At 52.9% G+C, this 20,369-nt stretch overlaps 2 protein-coding genes and 1 long non-coding RNA gene across 4 annotated transcripts; 2 read left to right on the top strand and 1 right to left on the bottom strand.

Annotated features, from left to right (window-relative positions):
* Positions 1 to 844: 844 nt before the first annotated feature.
* LOC477556 (glutathione S-transferase theta-1) lies at positions 845 to 11,640 on the top strand. 2 transcript variants are annotated; one of them, XM_038575810.1, is made up of 5 exons: positions 856 to 1,042; positions 3,114 to 3,201; positions 5,494 to 5,644; positions 10,788 to 10,964; positions 11,173 to 11,640. In XM_038575810.1, exons 1-5 carry the CDS (start codon positions 931 to 933, stop codon positions 11,365 to 11,367), a joined length of 723 nt encoding a protein of 240 aa, XP_038431738.1. In that variant the 5' UTR covers positions 856 to 930; the 3' UTR covers positions 11,368 to 11,640. The 2 variants fall into 2 exon arrangements, with proteins under 2 accessions (XP_038431739.1, XP_038431738.1); XM_038575811.1 differs by lacking the exons at positions 5,494 to 5,644; positions 10,788 to 10,964 and having other exon boundaries at positions 845 to 1,042.
* LOC119877609 lies at positions 8,034 to 13,412 on the bottom strand. Its single transcript, XR_005379429.1, has 2 exons — positions 13,323 to 13,412; positions 8,034 to 8,467 (listed from the first exon to the last, which is right to left on the bottom strand). It is a non-coding gene; the product is annotated as an uncharacterized LOC119877609 (long non-coding RNA).
* Positions 13,413 to 13,534: 122 nt separating this feature from the next.
* LOC100856518 (glutathione S-transferase theta-3-like) lies at positions 13,535 to 20,041 on the top strand. The gene is made up of 5 exons (XM_038575809.1): positions 13,535 to 13,750; positions 15,424 to 15,511; positions 17,273 to 17,423; positions 19,143 to 19,319; positions 19,643 to 20,041. The coding sequence occupies exons 1-5, from the start codon at positions 13,639 to 13,641 to the stop codon at positions 19,835 to 19,837; spliced, it is 723 nt and encodes a 240-aa protein (XP_038431737.1). The 5' UTR covers positions 13,535 to 13,638; the 3' UTR covers positions 19,838 to 20,041.
* Positions 20,042 to 20,369: the final 328 nt, after the last annotated feature.

The following is a 20,369-nucleotide window of genomic DNA, read 5'->3' as shown; positions in this document are numbered from 1 at the left end:
CACCACATGTTCTTTTTTTTTTTTTTAAGATTTTATTTATTTATTCATGAGAGACACACACACAAAGGCAGAGACACAGGCAGAGGGAGAAGCAGGCTCCATGCAAGGAGCCCGATGTGGGACCCGATCCCAGGTCTCCAGAATCACGCCCTGGGCCAAAGGCAGCTGCTCAACCGCTGAGCCACCCGGGCTGCCCAACACCACATGTTCTTTATTCGTTCATCCCTTGCCGGCACTTAGTTGTTTCCATGTCTTGGCCATTGTGAATAATGCACCAATGAACGTGAAGGTGCAAATATCTCTTTCCTATCCTCTTTCCATTTTCTTCGAACATATGCCCAGAAGGGGGATTGCTGGATCTCTCCCTGTCATTCTAAAGATGGAGAAACTGAGGCCCAGAGCAGGGAAAAAAACAAATTCAGGGAATATGAGGCATGGTTCTGGCAGGAGCAGGAAGAGGAAGGCTGCCACATTGCAAGGAGAGCAATCTGAGCGGAGTGAGTTGGCCCAAAATGCTAAGCAGAAGTCCCGAGGCTGTGCCACTTGCTGGCATCACGACCTCTGGAGAGCGGGGCTGAGAACGCCGACTCGGGGGCCAGACTTCCCGGGCGCATAGTCACTCCCTGCCTCAATTTCGAGACATCCTTAAAATGGAGATGATAGGAAAATCCGACAGTGACAGCGACGGCGTGGATGACCTTGAAGGCACGGTGGTAAGTGAAATAAGCCAGCGACAAAGGACTGCGCCCTTGCGGGAGCCGGGAGGGGCGTCACCCCGCCGCTGGGCCCTGCGCTCCGGGCCGCCCCCCGCAGCCACCCAATGGGGAGCGGAGCCCAGCGGGGCGTGGCCCACGACCCGGGCTCGCAGCGGCCTCCGGAGTCGCCGGAGTCCGCGGGGTCCCCGCGGCCGCCCCCCGCCCCCGCCCCGCCATGGGCCTGGAGCTGTACCTGGACCTGCTGTCCCAGCCCTGCCGCGCCGTCTACATCTTCGCCAAGAGGAACGGCATCCCCTTCGAGCTGCGCCCCGTGGAGCTGCGCAAAGGTGGGCTCCGCCTGGGTTTGGGACCCGAGGGATGGGGGAGGCCAAATACTGCCCAAGGGGACGCTGCGCGCCAGCGCCTTCTTGGGGCCCGTGCTGAAAAAGGTGAGTCTTCGGGGAGATCCGAGCGTCGGGGGGGGGCCCCCCAACGCTGCTCGGTCCAGCAGGGTGGACGGTGCGGCTCGGGGGAGGCCGAGGAAAGGGGTGGGAGCTTCAGGAAAAAGACAGACCTCGTCTACAAAAACAGGAGCACCTGGACTTAGGGAGGGAGGACCTCCAGAAAAGAGATGGAGGCAGGAGGCGGGGGTAAGGGGGGCGCGTATAGGCTGGGGCAGAGCCCAGTCCCTCCTTGTGGCCTCCACTGCCGAAGTGGCAGCTGCAGTCACCAGGGTCGCGACTTCTCCAGCGCTACACTGTGCGCATCGGTCCAGCCTGCACCGGGGACCCTCTCTGTGGCCCTCGTTCTTCTGCTTTGCCTTCTCTGCTTTACCTTGTGCTCTGCCTTCTTGTTCCTGCTGGGAGAGGCCCCTGGGGGGTAGGCCCGGGGCTTGAGGGGGAACTGCTGGAGCTTGGTGAGCCCTGCACTCTGAGCTGGAGGGCTCGTTTCCCTGGCAGGCTCCCAAGGCTCCGAGGACACAGCTGGCAGTTGGGAGGTAAGAGGGAAGCAGAGCCCAGGTACTGCCCAGTGGGCAAGTAACTCCACTTGGCTGAGCCTTCCCCCCACCATCACTTCCCCCCACTATCACTTCCCCACCACGTTGAGGCCCTTGCCTGCCTTGGTGGCTGTGTACTGGCCTGTCCGCCTGCCGACTCATCTTCTCCCCGCCTCCTGGGGGCAGTTTCCACTTGTCCTGCCCAGAGGTTATCTCTGCAGAGTGCAGGTGAGAGAGCATGGGGACAAAGGAACATCCCAGCCAGACTATCAGATAAAGGATGCAGAAAGCGGTGTTTCACTAGGAGAGGAGGGCAGGTGTGCCTGGTGAAGGCACAATCTGAAGAGAGGGAAAAGGGAGGATGGTGGGTGTGTTTGAAACTAGGGTGTTAAGGCAATCGTGTATGGCTTCAAGGAGTTTCCACACGATCCTGGGGGTAATGGGGAGCTGATGAAAGCTGTTGAGCAGGATGGTAATGAGCTTAGGTCCTCATCAGAAACTTCTCTCTGACTGCATCTGCAGGAGTAGGAGCCACCCACACAAACTCAAGCAGAGGCCGGGGTCCCAGGGGACAAGAGGCTTGCACCTTTTGGGGGGCTGTGGGACAAAAAACGTGACTGTTCCAGCTCCAGCAGAGCCTAAAGGCAGGGCCAGCCCTGTGTCCCCAGTGGCCAGGGGAGGGTGAACAAGGGGACACAGAGGAACTGATAGAAGTTGGGTTTTGTTTTATTTTTTAAATTTTATTTATTTATTTACGAGAGACACACAAACACACACACACACAGAGAGAGAGAGAGAGAGAGAGGCAGAGACACAGGCAGAGGGAGAAGCAGGCTCCTCACAGGGAGCCCAATATGGGACTTGATTCCTGGACCCTGGGATCAAGCCCTGAGCCAAAGGCAGACGCTAACTATGAACCACTGAGCCACCCAGGCATTCCAGAAGTTGTTTTTGCAAATAGATAGCAGGAAAAAGCCACCTCTCTGTGTTTGGGGAACTTACCCTAGAGTCCGCAGGGAAAGGGGCACTGTAAGAAATCAGGGCTCCATTTGGGGACTAGCCACCCTGCTCTGGCAGCGTGGGGCGCCCTGAAAATGAACTTATGAGGCTGGGGATGGTGCAGAGGTGGTGGGTGGGTGCGTGTGAAGGCCCGGCTGAAACATCATATCCTGCACACTGGGCTGTGGGTGGAGCTTGTGCCCAATGGGACAGGGCATGGGCTGTGGAGGCCCGTTCTGCAACATTAGGCAGAGTAGTCTCCTGCTCCTCCCAAAGTGGCCCTCACAGCCTCTGCCACACAGGAGAGCAGCTGGGGGCAGGAGAAGAGCCATGAAACTGGGACCTGGGCATAGTTGGGCGTGGGCACAGGCCATGCAGCCTCAGTGTTCCCTCCCTTTCCCACCACGATGGTTTCTCTGCAGGTCAGCACCTCAGTGATGCCTTTGCCCAGGTGAACCCCCTGAAGAAGGTGCCTGCTTTGAGGGACGGGGACTTCACCTTGACAGAGAGGTAACTGGGGTCCTTGGGCTGCTACCAGAACTTGCTGGAACCATCTTGTCCTAATCCTCCGTTTATTTATTTTTTTTTTCAAGATTTATTTATTTATTTATGAGAGAGAAAGAGAGCAGGTGAGTGGAGTGAGGGGCAGAGGGAGAGAGAATCCACAAGCAAACTCCTAGCTGAGCGCAGAGCCCAATTCAGGGTTCTAGCCCAGGACCCTGAGATTGTGACCTGAGCTGAAACCAAATTTGGTTGCTTAACTGACTGAGCCGGCCGGGCGCCCCCTAACCCACAATTTTATTTTTTTATTTTATTTTTTTTCACAATTTTAGAGACAAAAAAAGAAAATCCTCAGAGATGAAGAGCCCTTAGCCCAACATCCCACAGAGAGTCGGCACTGGGTTCCAGTCTATCCCCTGATCCAGTTCACAGGGATGCTTGGGAAAAAATAAGCATCTATTTTACAGAGAGTCGGGACTGGGTTCCAGACTATCCCCTGATCCAGTTCACAGGGATGCTTGGGAAAAAATAAGCATCTATTTTACCTCTGCACCAGTCCTATGACTGTGGGTGAGAGTACCCCAGGGTAGGGGTGCAGGGCGAGGCAGGGGCAGTGCTCTGGCTCGAGATGGCTCATGGGCATCTGGGACACCCAGTGGCTCCAAGTCCAGAGAATTTTTCCCAACTCTGCCCCTTTTGTCACCTAATCACTGCTCCCATAACAAGGAGAACTTGAGGCTTTAGAACTTATCTCTGGAATTGTGAAGTGGATCATCCCCAAGGAATTCCTGGTATGATGCCAGTGCCATTTTTTCCTTTCTGCTGCTCTCTACTGTCCTGGCTCCTTGTATCACTCAGTTTTGAGTACCCATAGTACCTGTCAGGGGCATTGTTCAATTTCTGCATTTCCCTGTGCCTTTTCTCACTGTCAGGAGGTCTGTAACCCCCAGAGATTTGCAGCCCTCCCCAGAGGTGGTTTGATCAGTTAGCTGGGAGGAACAAAGCTCCAGGGTACCTTGTACCAACAAGTGAGTTGGTAAGCCGGGGCATGGGTACAGGATTTGTGATAGGGAATAGAGGTTTTCTGCCTTTTGGCTGGGGTATGCAACCCTGGGAGTACCCCAAGTTCCTGAAAGCCTTCCTATGGCCCCAAATTCATGCATCCTCAGGGCCCTTCCAGCTCCATCCCTGTCCCGACACCATGGTAGCCCTCATAGCCTAGAGCAGGAGGAGAGCTCCAGGGACCTGGTCTGATCTGCTGTTCCATGATCCTGCGGCACCCCCAGTGTTTCCTACAGGGTGCTTTAGGGAGAGCAGAGGGATGACAGGAAAGATTTTTTGAGCAATCAGGCCATCTGAGGCCAGTCTGGATGCCAGAGGATGAGGATGGATGCAGATTGGAAAGAACTGAGCTTTAAGGCTCAGCTTTGATGGTGTCTCCTCCAGGAAGTCCTGTGGCCTGCTAATCGGAGACTGTCTCTGAACACTTGGCAGGATGCTCTGCTGTGGGCTGTTGCCCTATGGTAGGATGAGCTTGGGTATTAGCCTCAGAAAGACTCTCTCAGTCCTGCCACCAAAGGCTCTGTGCCCTGGGCAAGTCCCTTAACTGTTCTAAGCAGGGATGTCTATTTCAAGGGATGAAAGGAATGGGAGGAAGGAAGGGAGGGAGGGAGGGAGGAGGGGAGGAGGGAGGGAGGGAGGTGAGGGGAGAGGGAGGGAGGGAGGGAGGGAGGGAGGAGGGGAGGGAGGGGTGAGGAGGGCGGGAGGGAGGGAGATGGAGGGAGGGAGGGAGGGAGGAGGGGAGGGAGGGAGGAGGGAGGGAGGGAGGGATGGGGAGGGGGGGGGAGGGGAGGTGAGTGGAGGGAGGAGTGCTGCTTCGTCGTTCGGTCGTTCTGTCTTCTTTTGTGCTATTCTTTCTTTAGTCTGTCTTTCTTATTTCTTTCTTCTTTCGTCTTTCTTTATTTCTTTCTTTCTTTCTTGCTTCTTTTTCTTTCAAGACGTTAATTACCTTATTCATGAGAGACACACAGAGAGAAAGAGGCAGAGACACAGGCAGAGGGAGAAGCAGGCTCCATGCAGGGAGCCCGACGTGGGACTCGATCCCAGGTCTCCAGGATCACGCCCTGGGCTGAAGGTGCCGCTAAACTGCTGAGCCACCCGTGCTGCCCTAAGCCTGGTTTTCTTATCTGGAAAATGAGGCAAATACTTTTGCACATTGTCAGGAAAACTAAAGAAGGGACTCTGATTAAGCCCCCAGCACAGTGTCCTTCCTCCACCCATCATGTCATCCCTCCCCTGCAGCGTGGCCATCCTGCTCTACCTGAACCGCAAGTATAAAGTCCCCGACCACTGGTACCCCCAGGATCTACAGGCCTGTGCCCGTGTGGATGAGTACCTGGCATGGCAGCACACAACCCTGCGGAGAAACTGCCTCCGGGCCCTGTGGCATAAGGTGAGGCCCTGAGGAGGGGGTTGGCGGGGGGGAAGTGAGTGAGGGCGTCACCCCAAAGTGGCTAAAGCATCATTGCACTCTTCTTTTCCATTTGGATAGTCTCTATTGACTTGGTTTGACTCTGCTGATTCTTTCTTCTGTTGTGCCCATGCTGCTATTAAACCCACCTAATACAGTCTTTATTTGAGATGTGTATTTTTCAGTTCTAGATATTCCATTTGGTTCTTTTTTTATTATTTATTATTTTTTTATTTTTTATTTTTCCATTTGGTTCTTTTTTAAAGTTTCCACTTCTGTGCTGAAATTCTCCATCTAAACAGATTTGGTCCATCTACCCATTTGGTCCATCTTTTCTTCTAAATTCTTTATATTTTTTTATTTAAAAAAATTTTTTTGTAAGTGATTTAAAGACTTATTTATTTATTTTTATCCATGATAGACAGAGAGAGAGAGAGAGAGAGAGAGGCAGAGACACAGGAGGAGGGAGAAGCAGGCTCCATGCCGGGAGCCCGACTCAGGACTCGATCCCGGAACTCCAGGATCACTCCCTGGGCCAAAGGCAGGCACCAAACCGCTGAGCCACCCAGCGATCCCCCGATTCCTTTTATTTTTAATTTGATTATTATTATTATTTTTAAAGATTTTATTTATTTATTCATGACAGAGAGAGACAGACAGACAGACAGAGGGGAAACAGGCTCCGTGCAGGAATCCCAACATGGGACTCGATCCTGGGTCTCCAGAATCACAACCCTGGGCTGAAGGTGGCACTAAACCGCTGGGCCACCGGGGCTGCCCTTAATTATTATTTTAAAAATATTTTTATTTATTTATTCATGAGAGATGCAGAGAGAGAGAGGCAGAGACACAGGCAGAGGGAGAAGCAGGCTCCCTGCGGGAAGCCCAATTTGGGACTCCATCCCAGGACTCCGGGATCATGACCTGAGCCAAAGGCAGATACTGAGCCACCCAGGCGCCCTCTTCTAAATTCTCTCTCTCTTTTTTTTAAGATTTTATTCATTTATTCATGAGAGACACAGAAAGAGGCAGAGACACAGGCAGAGGGAGAACCAGGCTCCCTGCAGGGAGCCTGATGTGGGACTCGATCCCGGGTCTTCAGGATCACACCCTGGGCTGAAAGCAGCGCCAAACCACTGAGCACCCAGGCTGCCACGTATTTTATTTTATTTTATTATTATTATTTTATTTTATTTATTATTTTTTATTTTTTAAAGATTTTATTTATTCATTCATGAGAGACACAGAGAGAGAGGCAGAGACACAGGCAGAGGGAGAAGCAGGCTCCATGCAGGGAGCCCGATGGGAGACCTGACCTGGGGACTCCAGGATCACGCCCCAAGCCGAAGGCAGACACTCAACTGCTGAGCCACCCAGGCGTCCCACGTATTTTATTTTTTAAAAGATTTTTAAATCACTTTTTGGGGTGGCTGGGTGATACAGTTGGTTAAGCACTTGATTCTCGGTTTTGGCTCAGGTGGTGATCTCAGGGTTGTGAGATTGAGCCCCACATCAGGTTCCACGCTCTGTGCAGTGTCTGCTTGGGAGTCTCTCTCCCTCTGCCCCTCCCCAGCTCATGTGTGTGCTCTCTCTCTCTCTCTTGCTCTCTCTCTCAAAGAAGTGTAAGATTTTTTAAAAAGATGTTATTTATTTATTTGAGAGAAAGAGCAAGAGAGAGAGAGAGAGCACAAGTAAGGGACAAGGAAAAGTGGGCTCCCTGCTCAGGCTCAGGGATCATGACCTGAGCAGAAGGCAGCCGCTTAACTGACTGAGCTACCCAGGCACCCCTAAATAAATAAATCTTAAAAAATTTTTTTTAAATAGTTTTTTCTTTTTTAAGTTTATTTTTCTTAGTAATCTCTATACCCATGTGAGTCTCCAACTCCTTACCCTGAGATCAAGAGTCACACACTTTCCCTCTGAGCCAGCCAGGCACCTCTGTATGATTCCAGTTACATGAGATCCCTAGAGTAGTTCTGCTCATAAAGACAAAAAAGTTGGAGTGCCTGGGTGGCTCATTCGGTTAGGCATCTGTCTTCAGCTCAGATCATGATCTCAGGGTCCTGGGATCAAGTCCCGCATCAAACTCCCCGCTCAGTGGGAAGTATGCTTTTCCCTCTTCCTCTGCCTGCCGCTCTGCCTACTTGTGCTCTCTCTGTCAAATAAATAAATAAAATGTTAAAAAAAAAAAAAAGACAAAAAAGTAGAAGGATGGCTGCCAGGGGTTGGCGAGGAGGGGGAGTGGGATGTTGTTTAATGGGGACAGATTTTCAGTGTGGGATGATGAATGAGTTCTGGAGATGGATGGCAGTGTTACCTGATGCCTGAGTCTAGGTTCTTGAGTCTCAATGTCGTAGAAATGAACTTGAGAGAAAGAAAACAGGTGGAGTTTATTAGAGATAGCTTGTATAGGGCAGCCTTGGTGGTGCAGCGGTTTAGCGCCGCCTGCAGCCCAGGGCTTAATCCTGGAGACCCTGGATCGAGTCCCACGTCGGGCTCCCTGCATGGAGCCTGCTTCTCCCTCTGCCTGTGTCTCTGCCTCTCTCTCTCTGTCTCAATAAATAAATAAAATCTTAAAAAAAAAAAAGAGATAGCTTGTATAAAAGAGGGCTGACAGGAAAGAGGAATATCACTAGCCTCTCCGTAGGCTGCGAGACTTATAAAGGCACTTTTCCAAAGGTGAGGGGCTGGGAATGGGCAAGTGTCCTTCGATCCCATGGTCATTATCTTGCAGGCTTCAGTTTTTAGTGGACACAAGACAATCACAGGATGTTTTTCTTCATGGTCAACATTCTTTTAGGGCTCCTGGAAAACAGAGATACTTGTGCAAGTAGGCTTTAAATTGTTACTTCTCATTTTGCTCAGACAACCATTACTCCCCCTCGGCTGTTATCTCTCATTGATTCATTTTCTTTCCAAGAAGGAGATGTTCGTCTCTAAGCTTGTGGACACTTTTAACCCTTGTCTTACACCTGCGACTTTTACAGGAACTAAGTCCCTCTTGCTTTCTCTATGCTATCTCAGCGGTGATGGTTATACAACAGTGTGAATGTACTTAATGCTGTGGAACTGTACACGTAAAAATGGTTAGGGTGGGAAATTTTATGTTACATGTTTCTTAGCATAATTAAAAATAAAACAATTAGGGCACCTGGGTGGCTCAGTGGTTGAGTGTCTGCCTTTTCAGGTCGTGATCTCAGAGTCCTGGGACCGAGTTCTGCATCAGGCTCCCCACAGGGAGCCTGCTTCTCCCTATGTCTCTGCCCCTCTCTGTCTCTCATGAATGACTAAATAAAATCTGTAAAAAATATAAAAAATAAAACCCTAAGAATTTTGGATCAACCAAATCAGAACAGAAGGGAAATGTAGACAATCTCTTTCAGGGGTGAGGCCGATAAGAAATGAGGGAGGAGGGCAGCCCCGGTGGCGCAGCAGTTTAGCGCCGCCTGCAGCCCAGGGTGTGATCCTGGAGACCCTGGATCGAGTCCCACGTCGGGCTTCCTGCATGGAGCCTGCTTCCCCCTCTGCCTGTGTCTCTGCCTCTCTCTCGCTCTCTCTGAATAAATAAATAAATAAATCTTAAAAAAAAAAAAGAAATGAGGGAGGAGGGCTAGGTGGGGTTCTGCAGACTGACAGTCCATTGTGCCCCTCCTAAAGGAGGGGCTCCTTCTTGACATCAGCCTTAGATACTGAGCAGGGAAACCCTGTGGCCAGCACCCATTACATGAAAAAGAAGCTGAAAGTCTGGACTCTTACATGAAATGCCTGCAGTTTTAAATGTCAGCAACTGGTCCATATTTTTATTTTTATTTTTATTTATTTTTTGAGAAAGTAGGGAGAGAACCTTTTTTTTTTTTTATGATTTATTTATTCATGAGAAACACACACACACACACAGAGACAGAGACATAGGCAGAGGGAGAAGCAGGCTCCATGCAGGGAGCCTGATGTGGGACTCGATCCCCGATCCTAGGATCATGCCCTGAGCCAAAGGCAGACTCTCACCACTGAGCCTCCCAGGTGGGCTGAGAGAGAGAGAGAGAGAGAGAGAATTTTAAGCAGACTCCATGCCCAATGTGGAGCCTGACATGGGGCTCAATCCTACGATGCTGAAATAGTGACCTGAGCTGAAATCAAGAGTTGGACACTTAACCAACTGAGCCACCCAGGCACCCCCTGACCCACATTTTTAAAAACTCTGTAGCCAAAGGAATGTCATTAGCTCAGGTATGGCCTCCAGGGCATCAGTGGGAGACTGTTGACTCTATCTTGTATGGGGGAGGAAATTGAAACCCAAAGGCAGGGCTCATGTATAATCCTAGTCCTGTTTACCTAAATCCCAGGCTTCCCTAAGCAATTTTACCAAAGCATGAAGCCTTCTTCCCTTGCTCCCCATCCACTGCATGTCCCAGACAGCTCTAGCAACCATGAGTCTGTTGATGGGTTCCCCCTAAAACACCTTCCTCCCAGAATCCTAGATACCACTCTTTCCTGGCCCTCCTCCTTAGTGTCTGGTAGTTCATTGTCAGAAAATGTCTGTTCTATTCTTGACTTAGTCTTTTCTTGGCTGTGCCATCTCAAGCAACTGACTGTCCCTCTCTGGGCCCCACTTTTCCATTTACAAGAGGAGTCATTTACTATTATTCCTATATTATAGATGAGGAAATTCAGGCTCAGAGGGTTTGAGTATTTTGTTTTAGGTCACACGCTTTGTAAGTGGCAGAGGGGAAACCTGAAAAGTTCACCCTCCTAATTACTTATACATTTAAGAGGTACTGACTTTATATTCAGGGGGAAGAGGTTATAACATAGACTGTCCTTAGGCAAGCTGCCTACTTCCAAAGTATAAAACTCATTGTTCAGGTCAGCTCTGAGTCATTCTCGAAGGGGTCTGAGTCCTTGTGTTAGATGTCCCTGAGGCTCAGCCATCAGAGATCACAGAGGCAGGAATATTTCTGCGAAAGGTGGTCCTTTGGGAATTTCCCTGCAGGCCTAGCCCAGCCTTGGAAGAAATGTGCATGGAACCAGAAAGCAGCTCAAACTGGGGCAGGGGAGGCACACTTGCTTTCCTGACCCCGAGACTGGGTTGGTCCCTAACCCTCTACTTTGCCTTCCCACCTGCCAGGTGATGTTCCCTGTTTTCCTGGGTGAGCCAGTGTCTCCTGAGATGCTGGCAGCCACACTGGCTGAGTTGGATGCAACCCTTCAGTTGCTTGAGGACAAGTTCCTCCAGAACAAGGCCTTTCTCACCGGGCCCCACATCTCCCTGGCTGATCTGATAGCCATCACTGAGCTGATGCATGTGAGTGCTATGGATAGGGTGGGCCTGCTAGGGAGGGGGGGCTCCTGGGGGTTGTTGAACCCCTGCTCATGGTGCCCCCACTGCCCCCACCTGGCCATGACATATGGAAACTTCCTGGAGCTCTGGGCCCTCCCCCCCCCAAATAGGCAGAGGCTGCCATCCTTGACTTTACCCATCCACCCCCATCCTGTTCTCTTTCTCCGTACAGCCTGTGGGTGCTGGCTGCCAAGTCTTTGAAGGCCGACCCAAGCTGGCTGCATGGCGCCAGCGTGTGGAGGCAGCAGTGGGGAAGGATCTCTTCCAGGAGGCCCATGAGGTCATCCTGAAGGCCAAGGACTCTCCACCTGCAGACCCGATCATTAAGCAGAAGCTGATGCCTAGGGTGCTGGCCATGATCCAGTGAGCTGGGAAGGCTTGTCCCTGCTCTGCCCTTGACAGCTCACAAAGCACCTTCATTTCCAATGTCCCATGGGAGTCAGGCTCAGCGGGCAGGAGTGATTTGCCGAGTCCCACTGCACCTGCACTCCCCAGGTCAGGTCCCTACACCCACACCATCTTGCACAGATGCCTATAAGCCACAATGAGAATGGAACAGCCAAATCTTATCTCCTTTAATCACTGCATTTTGATTTCAGTTTGGAAATAAACTTGGGCTTAGCCTGAGCCTGCGCTTCTACCTTGGATGTGTGATTTATTTGACCTGTCTTGGCCCCTGCCTTGGTCTCTATCTGAAAGACAACCCCCATTCCAAGGCCCTATGGGTCAGCTTCCCCATGATGGTTGAGAGTAAAATTAACAAATGCCCTCTACTCTTCTAGTTCTCGGAGAAAGTGATTTGTCAGACAGCATGGGATCAGCAGGCATCCCATATGTGGTGACTATTGGCATAGTGATCAATCAGTTGGCTGGGCCAACCTTCCAGGACATGGTTCTTTGGCACCAAGTACTTTTTAAAAAAAATTTTTTTTTAAATTTATTTATTTATGATAGTCACAGAAAGAGAGAGAGAGAGGCAGAGACACAGGCAGAGGGAGAAGCAGGCTCCATGCACCGGGAGCCCGACGTGGGATTCGATCCCGAGTCTCCAGGATCGCGCCCTGAGCCAAAGGCAGGCGCTAAACCGCTGCGCCACCCAGGGATCCCTTGTTTATATTTTAAGTAGGCTTCACACCCACTGTGGGGCTTGAACACTTAACCCTGAGATTAAGGGTTGCAGCTCTACTGACTGAGACTGGCAGACACCCCACCAGATTGTATTTTAAAATGATATTCTGGGGCGCCTTGGTGGCTCAGCAGTTGAGCGTCTGCCTTCAGCCCAGGGTGTGATCCTGGAGTCCCGGCATTGAGTCCCACATCCGGCTCCCTGCATGGAGCCTGCTTCTCTCTCTCTGCCTGTGTCTCTGCCTCTTTCTCTCTCTATGTCTCTCATGAATAAATAAAATTAAAAAAAAATTATTCTGTCTGCCTGGGCGGGCGGTGGGGGTGGTGTGGGGGCTGGTTGGACTGGTGGGTGGCTAAAGAGGAAGTAGGGGAATTGGATATTATAGTAATCTTGCCAGAGGTGATTTGTGCAAGAGGTCAGGGCAACAAAAGGATGGAGAACATGGCCCCTCCCATGATGGGGAGGGAGAGGGCTCCAGCATCAGCCCAGGAAAGCAGTCTCCTGGGGTGGGGGTGGGGCGGGGAGGGTGGGTCTTACTTAAATCAGCTTGAATGATCTGGAAGGCCAAACTATTCTTAAATTTTCCAATAATATCTTGCTGAGGGTTTTTCTTCTGAATCTTGGCTTTGGGGGCAAGGTCTTCTTACCCCAAGAGCCTGTCTTAGGGAATGGGGGTTCATAGCCATAGACCTCAGGAACCTGACAAACCAGTTGGAGAAACCTGGCCCTGCCAGCTTCCCCCCAGGAAGTGGGGAAGTTTCAGCCCTCGCCCCCAATCCTCTAGCCCCATTGGTTTCTGCCATTTGCTAGAGGGATTAGCTGGAGTGTAATGAATATGACCCCAGGGATTAGGGAGGGGAAGCTCATTCTTTCCTGGAGTGTGGGCCTGGCGTCTGCAGGGAGCTGGGGTCCAGAAACATCTCCAGCCTCCATCCTGGGCACTGGGCCCAGGGGCCTACTGCACCTCGGTTCTCTGCCTCATTTTGTGTTCCTGGGGACTCAGAAGCCCCTCCTCTCTCAGTCCCCTCCCTGAATCTGGGGAGGTGGCTTGGGCCCCCTGAAGGCAGCGAGCCCCTTGGATCCTAAATTCTCTGAAGGTCTGTGCTGGAAGCGTCCCTGGCGGCCCGTTCCCCTTACCGCCCCCCACTGCGCCGTGTGACAAAGGTAGACCTCGGGGTCGGGAGGAGGGGTGTGACCTGGCAGCGAAGCCTCGGGTCTGGGGCCAAGGCTCCCAGTGCCTTCCCGGTCACCAGAGTTGCCCCCTGGCTTCCAGCCGAGGGAGGGAGAGCTGGCGCGCCGCGGACGGGCCCCGAACGCTCGGGAGCCATCCAATGGGCGGGAGGGCGCGGCGGGGTCGGCCCCTCCCCCTCCCCCCGCCCCTCCCCCGCCCCCTTCCCCCCCCGCCCCGAGGCGCTCCCGCGGTAGGCGCGGTGCCTGGCGGTTCCTGCCGGCAGTTCGGGTTCCGGCTCTTGTCCCCGAGGTGCGACCCCCGGGACGCCCCGCCGCCCCGCCATGGGCCTGGAGCTGTACCTGGACCTGCTGTCCCAGCCCTGCCGCGCCGTCTACATCTTCGCCAAGAAGAACGGCATCCCCTTCGAGCTGCGCCCCGTCGAGCTGCTCAAAGGTGGGCCGGGCCGCCCGTGTGCGCAGGGACCCCCGAGTGCCGCGACACCCCCCAGCTCGGAAACTGTCATCAGCCATGGCTTGTGTCTTTTTCACGAGCCCGGATCTTTGCCTAGTGAATACGAAACATTTTTCAAGATACAGGTTAAGAGGGAGCAGAGCAGATAGAGAGCAGTGGAGGGCTTGGGGGGGGGGGGTAGGGCGTGGGGAGGCGAACGGAGTGCCCCCAATACCTACACACCCGGGCTTGGGGAAGGCAAGGAAACCGCCTCTCCATTTCTGGGTGGGAGTAGCCACAGCTCTTGCATTTCTGCAGGTGCCAGCAGGAGAGTTGTTCCGCCTGGATCTGGTCTCCTCTTAATTTCTACAGCTACGGCTACCAACCTCCCCTCCGCGTTCACAGGATCCCGGGGAGGGGCAGAGCTGTAATGGGACAGCAGGGCGATCAGACAGCAGGCCCACCCTTGGGCAGACCAGAAGGGAGACCTCTTCTTGGCTGAGCCGGCCCACCTCCTGTCTTTGGTGCCCCCAGCCAGGGCCACCGACTGCTGCCTCCCTGCTCCACCTGTCCAGCTCTTCTTGGATGGGGGCTGGGCACAGAGGCACTTTTTTTATTTTTTAAGATTTTTTTTTTTTTTTTTAATTTTTATTTATTTATGATAGTCACAGAGAGAGAGAGAGGCAGAGACACAGGCAGAGGGAGAAGCAGGCTCCATGCACCGGGAGCCCGATGTGGGATTCGATCCTGGGTCTCCAGGATCGCGCCCTGGGCCAAAGGCAGGCGCCAAACCGCTGCGCCACCCAGGGATCCCTTTTTTTAAGATTTTATTTATTTATTCATGAGAGACACACAGAGAGAGACCGAGAGAGAGAGAAAGAGAGAGGCAGAGGCACAAGCAGGCTCCATACAGGGAGCCCGATGTGGGACTTGATCCTGGGTCTCCAGGATCACGCCCTGAGCTGAAGGCGGCGCTAAACCACTGAGCCACCCAGGCTGCCCAGAGGCACTTTTTTGGAGGGAGAATGGGTAGGGGTGATTCTCTTAGGTGGGCGCATGGGCCGGCTGGAGCCTGGTTCCACACAGGCCCTCTGACTCCACAAACCATAATTGTTGTACCCTCCAGCACTGGCCCAGCTCAAGGAATGTAGAAGTGAGTCAGACCTATGAACCTCCATTGGGGAAGGAGCCTTGAGGGTTTGGCACAGGACAGAAAGAAGAGCTGAGCTGCTGGAGGCTGGGTGATGAAGTGGGCAGGAGCTCTCAGAGAGTGGGGTTGACCTGAGGGCTGGGGGCAGGTGTGGCTGGAGCTCTGCGGTGTGGACAGGTCACCCAGCTGGCATAGGAAGATGGATTGCAGGGGCAGGCCTAGAGTCCAGAGAGGAGAGTGGAGTGTCTGACATACGGATGGAATTGGCTGGGGGTGAGGGTCCCTCCCTTCATGGGCAAGCTGAGATGCTGCTTGGCCTGGGTTCCCAGGGGTGTGGATGCAGGAAGGGTGGACCTCTGGTGGGGTCAAGTTCTGTGATCTGGTGACCAGCAGAGTGATCTTTCTCCTGTTGCCCACCTGGATAGGGGCCTCAGAAAGCTGGTGCCTGGATGTTGGAGTGGGAGTTGGGCAGAGGCCTCAGGGGGCTCAGAATTCCCCTCACCTGCCTCACTGGTCTCTCTCACAGGCCAACACCACAGCGATGCTTTTGCCCAGGTGAATCCTCTGAAGAAGGTGCCAGCTTTGAAGGATGGAGACTTCACCTTGGCTGAAAGGTATCAGGTCCCCAGGCTGCTACCAGGCCTTGTGAGGCCAGTCAGCCGTCTGTGTATCTACTGTGGATGGTTTGTGTGCCCTGAGCACCTGTGCCAGCCCCAGCAGGCAGAGGAGCCTGGGGCTGGGGGGGTGGGGGGTGGTGGCGTTGAAGTCATGGTATCCCCCGCCATTCCTGGGCATTGTACAAAAGAGGAAACTGTGGCCAGGAGAGGGGAGGGACTTGGACGAGGTCACTGGGCCCAGCTTGTTTCCAGGCCTCCTCTCTGCCAACCTAGCCCCCAGATGGAAGAAGAGTGGAGAGCTAAATATTGAGGAGTAGCTGTACCGTGCGTTAGAGCTATCACTTCTATAAATCTTGGGATCTTGGGGGGCAAGTACTATTGTCCTGGGAGTCAAGAGAACACCCAGAGAGCTTCAGCAGCTATTTGCTGAGCACTCACCAGGGCCAGGAACCATCTAGGCCCTGAGGCCAAAGCAGTGAACGATTCTAAGCCCTTGGCCTCATGGAACTCCTATTCTAGAAGAGGGGACTGCTAATCTCTGTAAGGTGTAGCACATCAGGGGGTGATGAGTGCCATGAGAAAATAAACAAGGTAAGAGTGAGAGAGGGTGCAATCTTGAGTAGGATGTTGAGTAAAGGGCCCTTTGAGGAGGAGGCATCTGAGCAGAGACCTACAGGGAACAGAGGTGCAAGGTATTTGGGAAGAGTGTTCTGGCTAGAGGGCACAGCAAAGCCGAAGGCTCTGAAGTGGGGCAATGCTTGGGGTCCAGGCAGAGGGGCAAGGGTAGCATGTAAGGCCAGGAAGACTTTGGCTTTACTGTAGGTAAGATGGGGCCTTTGTAGGAGTTTAAGCAGAGGAGAACTGAGATCTGAGTTTTAAAGGATCCCTCTGGCTGGAGTACTAATCCAGGAGAGGTGCTGGGGCCCCAGACCAAGGTGTTGGTGCAGGGGGACGTGGTGGTCAGTTCTGACTGCCCTTGAAGGTCAAGCCCAGGAATGTGCTGAAGAATTAGAGGTCAGAGGGAGAGACAAGAGCCCAGGCCACCTCCAGGTTGGTGGATGAATGGTGGTATCCTTTACCGAGGCCACATAGTACCTCTGTGGTAGAGCCAGATTCAAGTTCCACTTGGCTTTGGAACCTCGGGTCCTTGGACAGTCCAACATTCACAGAAGTGTAGTGCTCTCTGGCCAGACATGATGGAGGGGGAGGAGAGAGGAGGAGGTCAGAGAGGGCTTCTTGGGGGAGGGGGCTGGAGGCTTTGGGCAGGTAGAGAAGAGATGGGACAGGGTGGGAAGCAGTGACCCATTCATCTGGGAGGCCTTGTCCCAGCTACGGTGAGTGTGAGGGGACAACTGGCCTTGCTTCTGTTGTGGTCATGCATTGGATATGGTGGGGAGTGGTACCCGAGTTGTGCTCGTCCTTCAAGAGCCATGTTGGGGCCCCCTTCCTCCTGGAAGCTTTCTCTGAGTACCCCATCACCCTCCTTCTGAAATCCCAACACACTTTGTTTTTCCCTTGGTGTCCTTAGTTCAGATGATAGGATGGGTCAATGTAGAGCTGTGTGACCCTAGGCCTAACCTCACCTAACCTCTCTGAGCCTCCCATTCCTACTCTGCACCATGGAGATAGTGAAACGCTCCACCCATAGGAGTTGGGGAAACGTGAGTGTGGGGAGCAGCCCCCACCCAGGGCCCAGCCCCTGTGGAGTGGCTGAAAAGTGACTAGTACATGTTCTTCACCCACCTCCATGTCCTCCAGTGTGGCCATCCTGTTGTATCTGAGTCGCAAGTATGAGGTCCCCGACCACTGGTACCCCCAGGACCTGCAGGCCCGCGCCCGTGTGGACGAGTACCTAGCATGGCAGCACACCACCCTCAGGAGTAGCTGTACCCGAGCCATGTGGCAGAAGGTGAGCTACGGCAGGACGGGAACCCTTCTAGGAGGCTCAATGGACCGTGCTTTCTGTTTTAAAAATTCTTTTTTTTAAAGAAAGATTTATTTATTCATGAGAGACACAGAGAGAGAAGCAGAGACACAGGCAGAGGGAGAAGCAGGCTCCTGCAGGGACCCTGACACAGGACTCGATCCCATTGCCCCGGGATCACACCCTGAGCCAAAGGCAGATGCCCAACCGCTGAGCCACCCAGGAGTCCCAAGAAGTAAAATTTTTTAAAAAGATTCATTTATTTATTTGAGAGAGAGCGAGCAAGTGCGTGCACATGCATGCACCCATGAGCAGGGGTGGGAGGGGTGCAGGGGGGTGGGGTGGAAGGGGCAGAGGGAGAGAATCTCAAGTAGACTCCCTGCTGAGTGGGAAGCCCGACTGGATTCGATCTCACTACCCTGAGATCGTGCCCTGAGCCAAAATCAAGAGTTGGATGCTGAACCGAGCCATCCAGGCGCCCTTGAAAGAAGTAATATTCCTAATATTTAAGATGCTCTCAGAAAGCCATCAAAGAAAAACGCACAGGAGAAACATGGGCACAGGAAACCAGCAGAGATTTCATTGAAGGACAGAGAGAAATGGTCATTAAGTGGATGAAAATACATTTTTTTAAAAAGATTTTATTTATTTATTCATGAGAGACATACAGAGAGAAACAGAGACACAGGCAGAGGGAAAGGCAGGCTCCATGCGGGGAGCCCGATGTGGGACTCGATCCCAGGACTCCAGCATCACCCTGAGCTGGAAGGCAGACGCTTAACTGCTGAGCCACCCAGGTGTCCCTGAAAATACATTTAACCTAAGAATCAAGTCAATGCACATTAAAACAGCACACACCTACCATTTTTACCTGTCAAATGTACGATGTTCTTGAAATGTGTGCTCTGAATTATTTTTTGTAGGGTACTTACAAAGGGCCTGGCACACAGTGGGTGCCCTGTGGGTGTGAGGGAGCATGAGGTGGGCATGCTCATACTCTGCTGCAGGTAGAGTTCTACTGTTCTGAAGGGGCCCTTGGGCAAAATGCAGGTTTCTATAACCTTAGAGGTGTCCTCCTTGAGCCTCTCTGGGCTGGAAGGGGAGCCCCTTTGAGCTGGCAGGGGCAGGAGCCTGGTGTGTTTGAAGGCAGAATGGAGACAAGTCAAGTAGCGTGACTATAGACCTTTGCCACTCAAAGTGTGGTCCAGGGACTAGGGCCATCGGCACCACCTGGGAGCTTGGAAATGCAGAGTCTCAGGCACTACCCAGGCATACAGATCAGGAATGTGCACTTTAACCAGATCCCAGAGGGATTCATATGCGTCATCCTATTTGAGAAACCTGGGGTAGAGGAGGGGGTGGGGAGAGGCGAGAGGGTGACTGCTGCACGGAGGAGGGGCCTCGTGTTGAGGCTCTCATGGTGAGGGTAGTGGGAAGCCATGGAAGGCTTTATGCAGAGGGTGATGGGGGCAGACTGGGATTACAGAAGTTCCCCCATTGGCTGCCTTGCATGAGGACCTAGGGAGAGTAGAGGCTGTCCGTGTTGGAGTAGAAGATGACACCTGGGCTGGTGATGGCAGTGGGTAGAAGGAGTGGGTCGGAGCGAGGAGAAATTTGAAGGCTTGGTGATAGATTGGTGAGAGCAGGAACCAGGCTAGGCTTTGGGCAGACCCTGAGCCCTCTCTCTGCCTGCCCACCCACCAGATGATGTCCCCAGTGTTCCTGGGTGAACAGGTACCCGCTGAGACATTGGTCTCTACTCTGGCCGAGCTGGACAGGTGCCTGCAGCTGCTTGAGGACAAGTTCCTAAAGGACCAGGACTTCCTTGCTGGACCCCACATTTCAGTGGCTGACTTGGTGGCCATCACAGAGCTGATGCATGTGAGTGCCATGGGTAGGGTGGTCCACTGGGCAGCGGGGTGTTCTGGGAGGGATCCCATGTCCCAGCTCACATTGCCCCTTCTGGCTGTGGGGCCCTGAGCAAGTCGCTTCCCTCTCTGAGCCTCAGTGTTCTCATCTAATGGGACTTCAGACCCCATCCTGCAGTGACTTAAGAAGTTTCCCAGTGTCTCCTGGGAGAGAACCTCAGCCTATTACACATGTGGCAGAGGAGGGAAAATCCACCCAGGGGAATCCCTCCACGAGGTCATGCTACCTCGTGCTTGACCATGCCTATCCCTCCACTTGGCTCCCTCTCCCCATAGCCTGTCAGTGCAGGCTGCCAAATCTTCAAAAGCCGACCCAAGCTGGCTGCATGGCGCCAACGTGTGGAGGCCGAGGTGGGGAAGGACCTCTTTCAGGAGGCACATGCAGTTGTCCTGAAGGCCAAGGACTTGCCACCGGCCGACACCTCCATCAAGGAGAAGCTGAAGCCCTCGGTGCAGGTTTTGTTGCGGTGAGAGGAGGGCCAGGCCTGCAGAGATGATGGAGGCTCTGTTGTCAAAACGAAGAGGTGGAGTTGCCCTCGTAGGCTGTGAGCAAGACACGCTGTCCAGTCTCTGTCCCCAGTTCCCTCCAGGCACCAGGTCCTCCTTCCTTACTCCACTCCTGCCCCTTCCACTCTGACTTCGTGTGAGCTTAGTAAACATGTATTTGACCCTGTCCCACCTGTGTTTTAAACTTTCCATGGTAAAAAAAAAAAAAAAAAAAAAAAAAAAAAAAAAAAAAAAAAAAAAAAACTTTCCATGGTGCCTTACTCCTCTGAGGCTCAAGGATGAATCACTGAACTTTGCGCTCAGGACTTGCCCACCCTCCAGGGCACCCCCTTCTGGGTGCACACAGTCACTCATCATTTTAGACGCCTTCTCCCAGCTTCCACCTCCTGGCCTTGGCTCAGGCTGTTTCTGTTGCTAATAGGGCCCCTCCTCACCTTTGCCCGGTGCCCCTTCTGGTCTTTAGGCATTTGTCACCATGTTGCTTCTCCAGGGAGAC

This window comes from Canis lupus, chromosome 26 (assembly GCF_011100685.1).
Source record: "Canis lupus familiaris isolate Mischka breed German Shepherd chromosome 26, alternate assembly UU_Cfam_GSD_1.0, whole genome shotgun sequence".
Taxonomy (NCBI): domain Eukaryota; kingdom Metazoa; phylum Chordata; class Mammalia; order Carnivora; family Canidae; genus Canis; species Canis lupus.
The sequence above is the reverse complement of the archived record's forward strand: the minus strand, read 5'-3'. Positions and strand labels throughout refer to the sequence as shown.

What these genes read in the sequence shown, in the direction of transcription:
- LOC477556 (XM_038575810.1), top strand. Translation starts at nt 931, where the DNA reads ATGGGCCTGGAGCTGTACCTGGACCTGCTGTCCCAGCCCTGCCGCGCC. An exon ending in GACTTCACCTTGACAGAGAG is followed by an intron (nt 3,202 to 5,493) that starts GTAACTGGGGTC and finishes CCTCCCCTGCAG; the next exon opens with CGTGGCCATCCTGCTCTACC. An exon ending in TCCGGGCCCTGTGGCATAAG is followed by an intron (nt 5,645 to 10,787) that starts GTGAGGCCCTGA and finishes CCCACCTGCCAG; the next exon opens with GTGATGTTCCCTGTTTTCCT.
- LOC100856518 (XM_038575809.1), top strand. Translation starts at nt 13,639, where the DNA reads ATGGGCCTGGAGCTGTACCTGGACCTGCTGTCCCAGCCCTGCCGCGCC. An exon ending in CCCCGTCGAGCTGCTCAAAG is followed by an intron (nt 13,751 to 15,423) that starts GTGGGCCGGGCC and finishes TCTCTCTCACAG; the next exon opens with GCCAACACCACAGCGATGCT. An exon ending in CCCGAGCCATGTGGCAGAAG is followed by an intron (nt 17,424 to 19,142) that starts GTGAGCTACGGC and finishes CCCACCCACCAG; the next exon opens with ATGATGTCCCCAGTGTTCCT.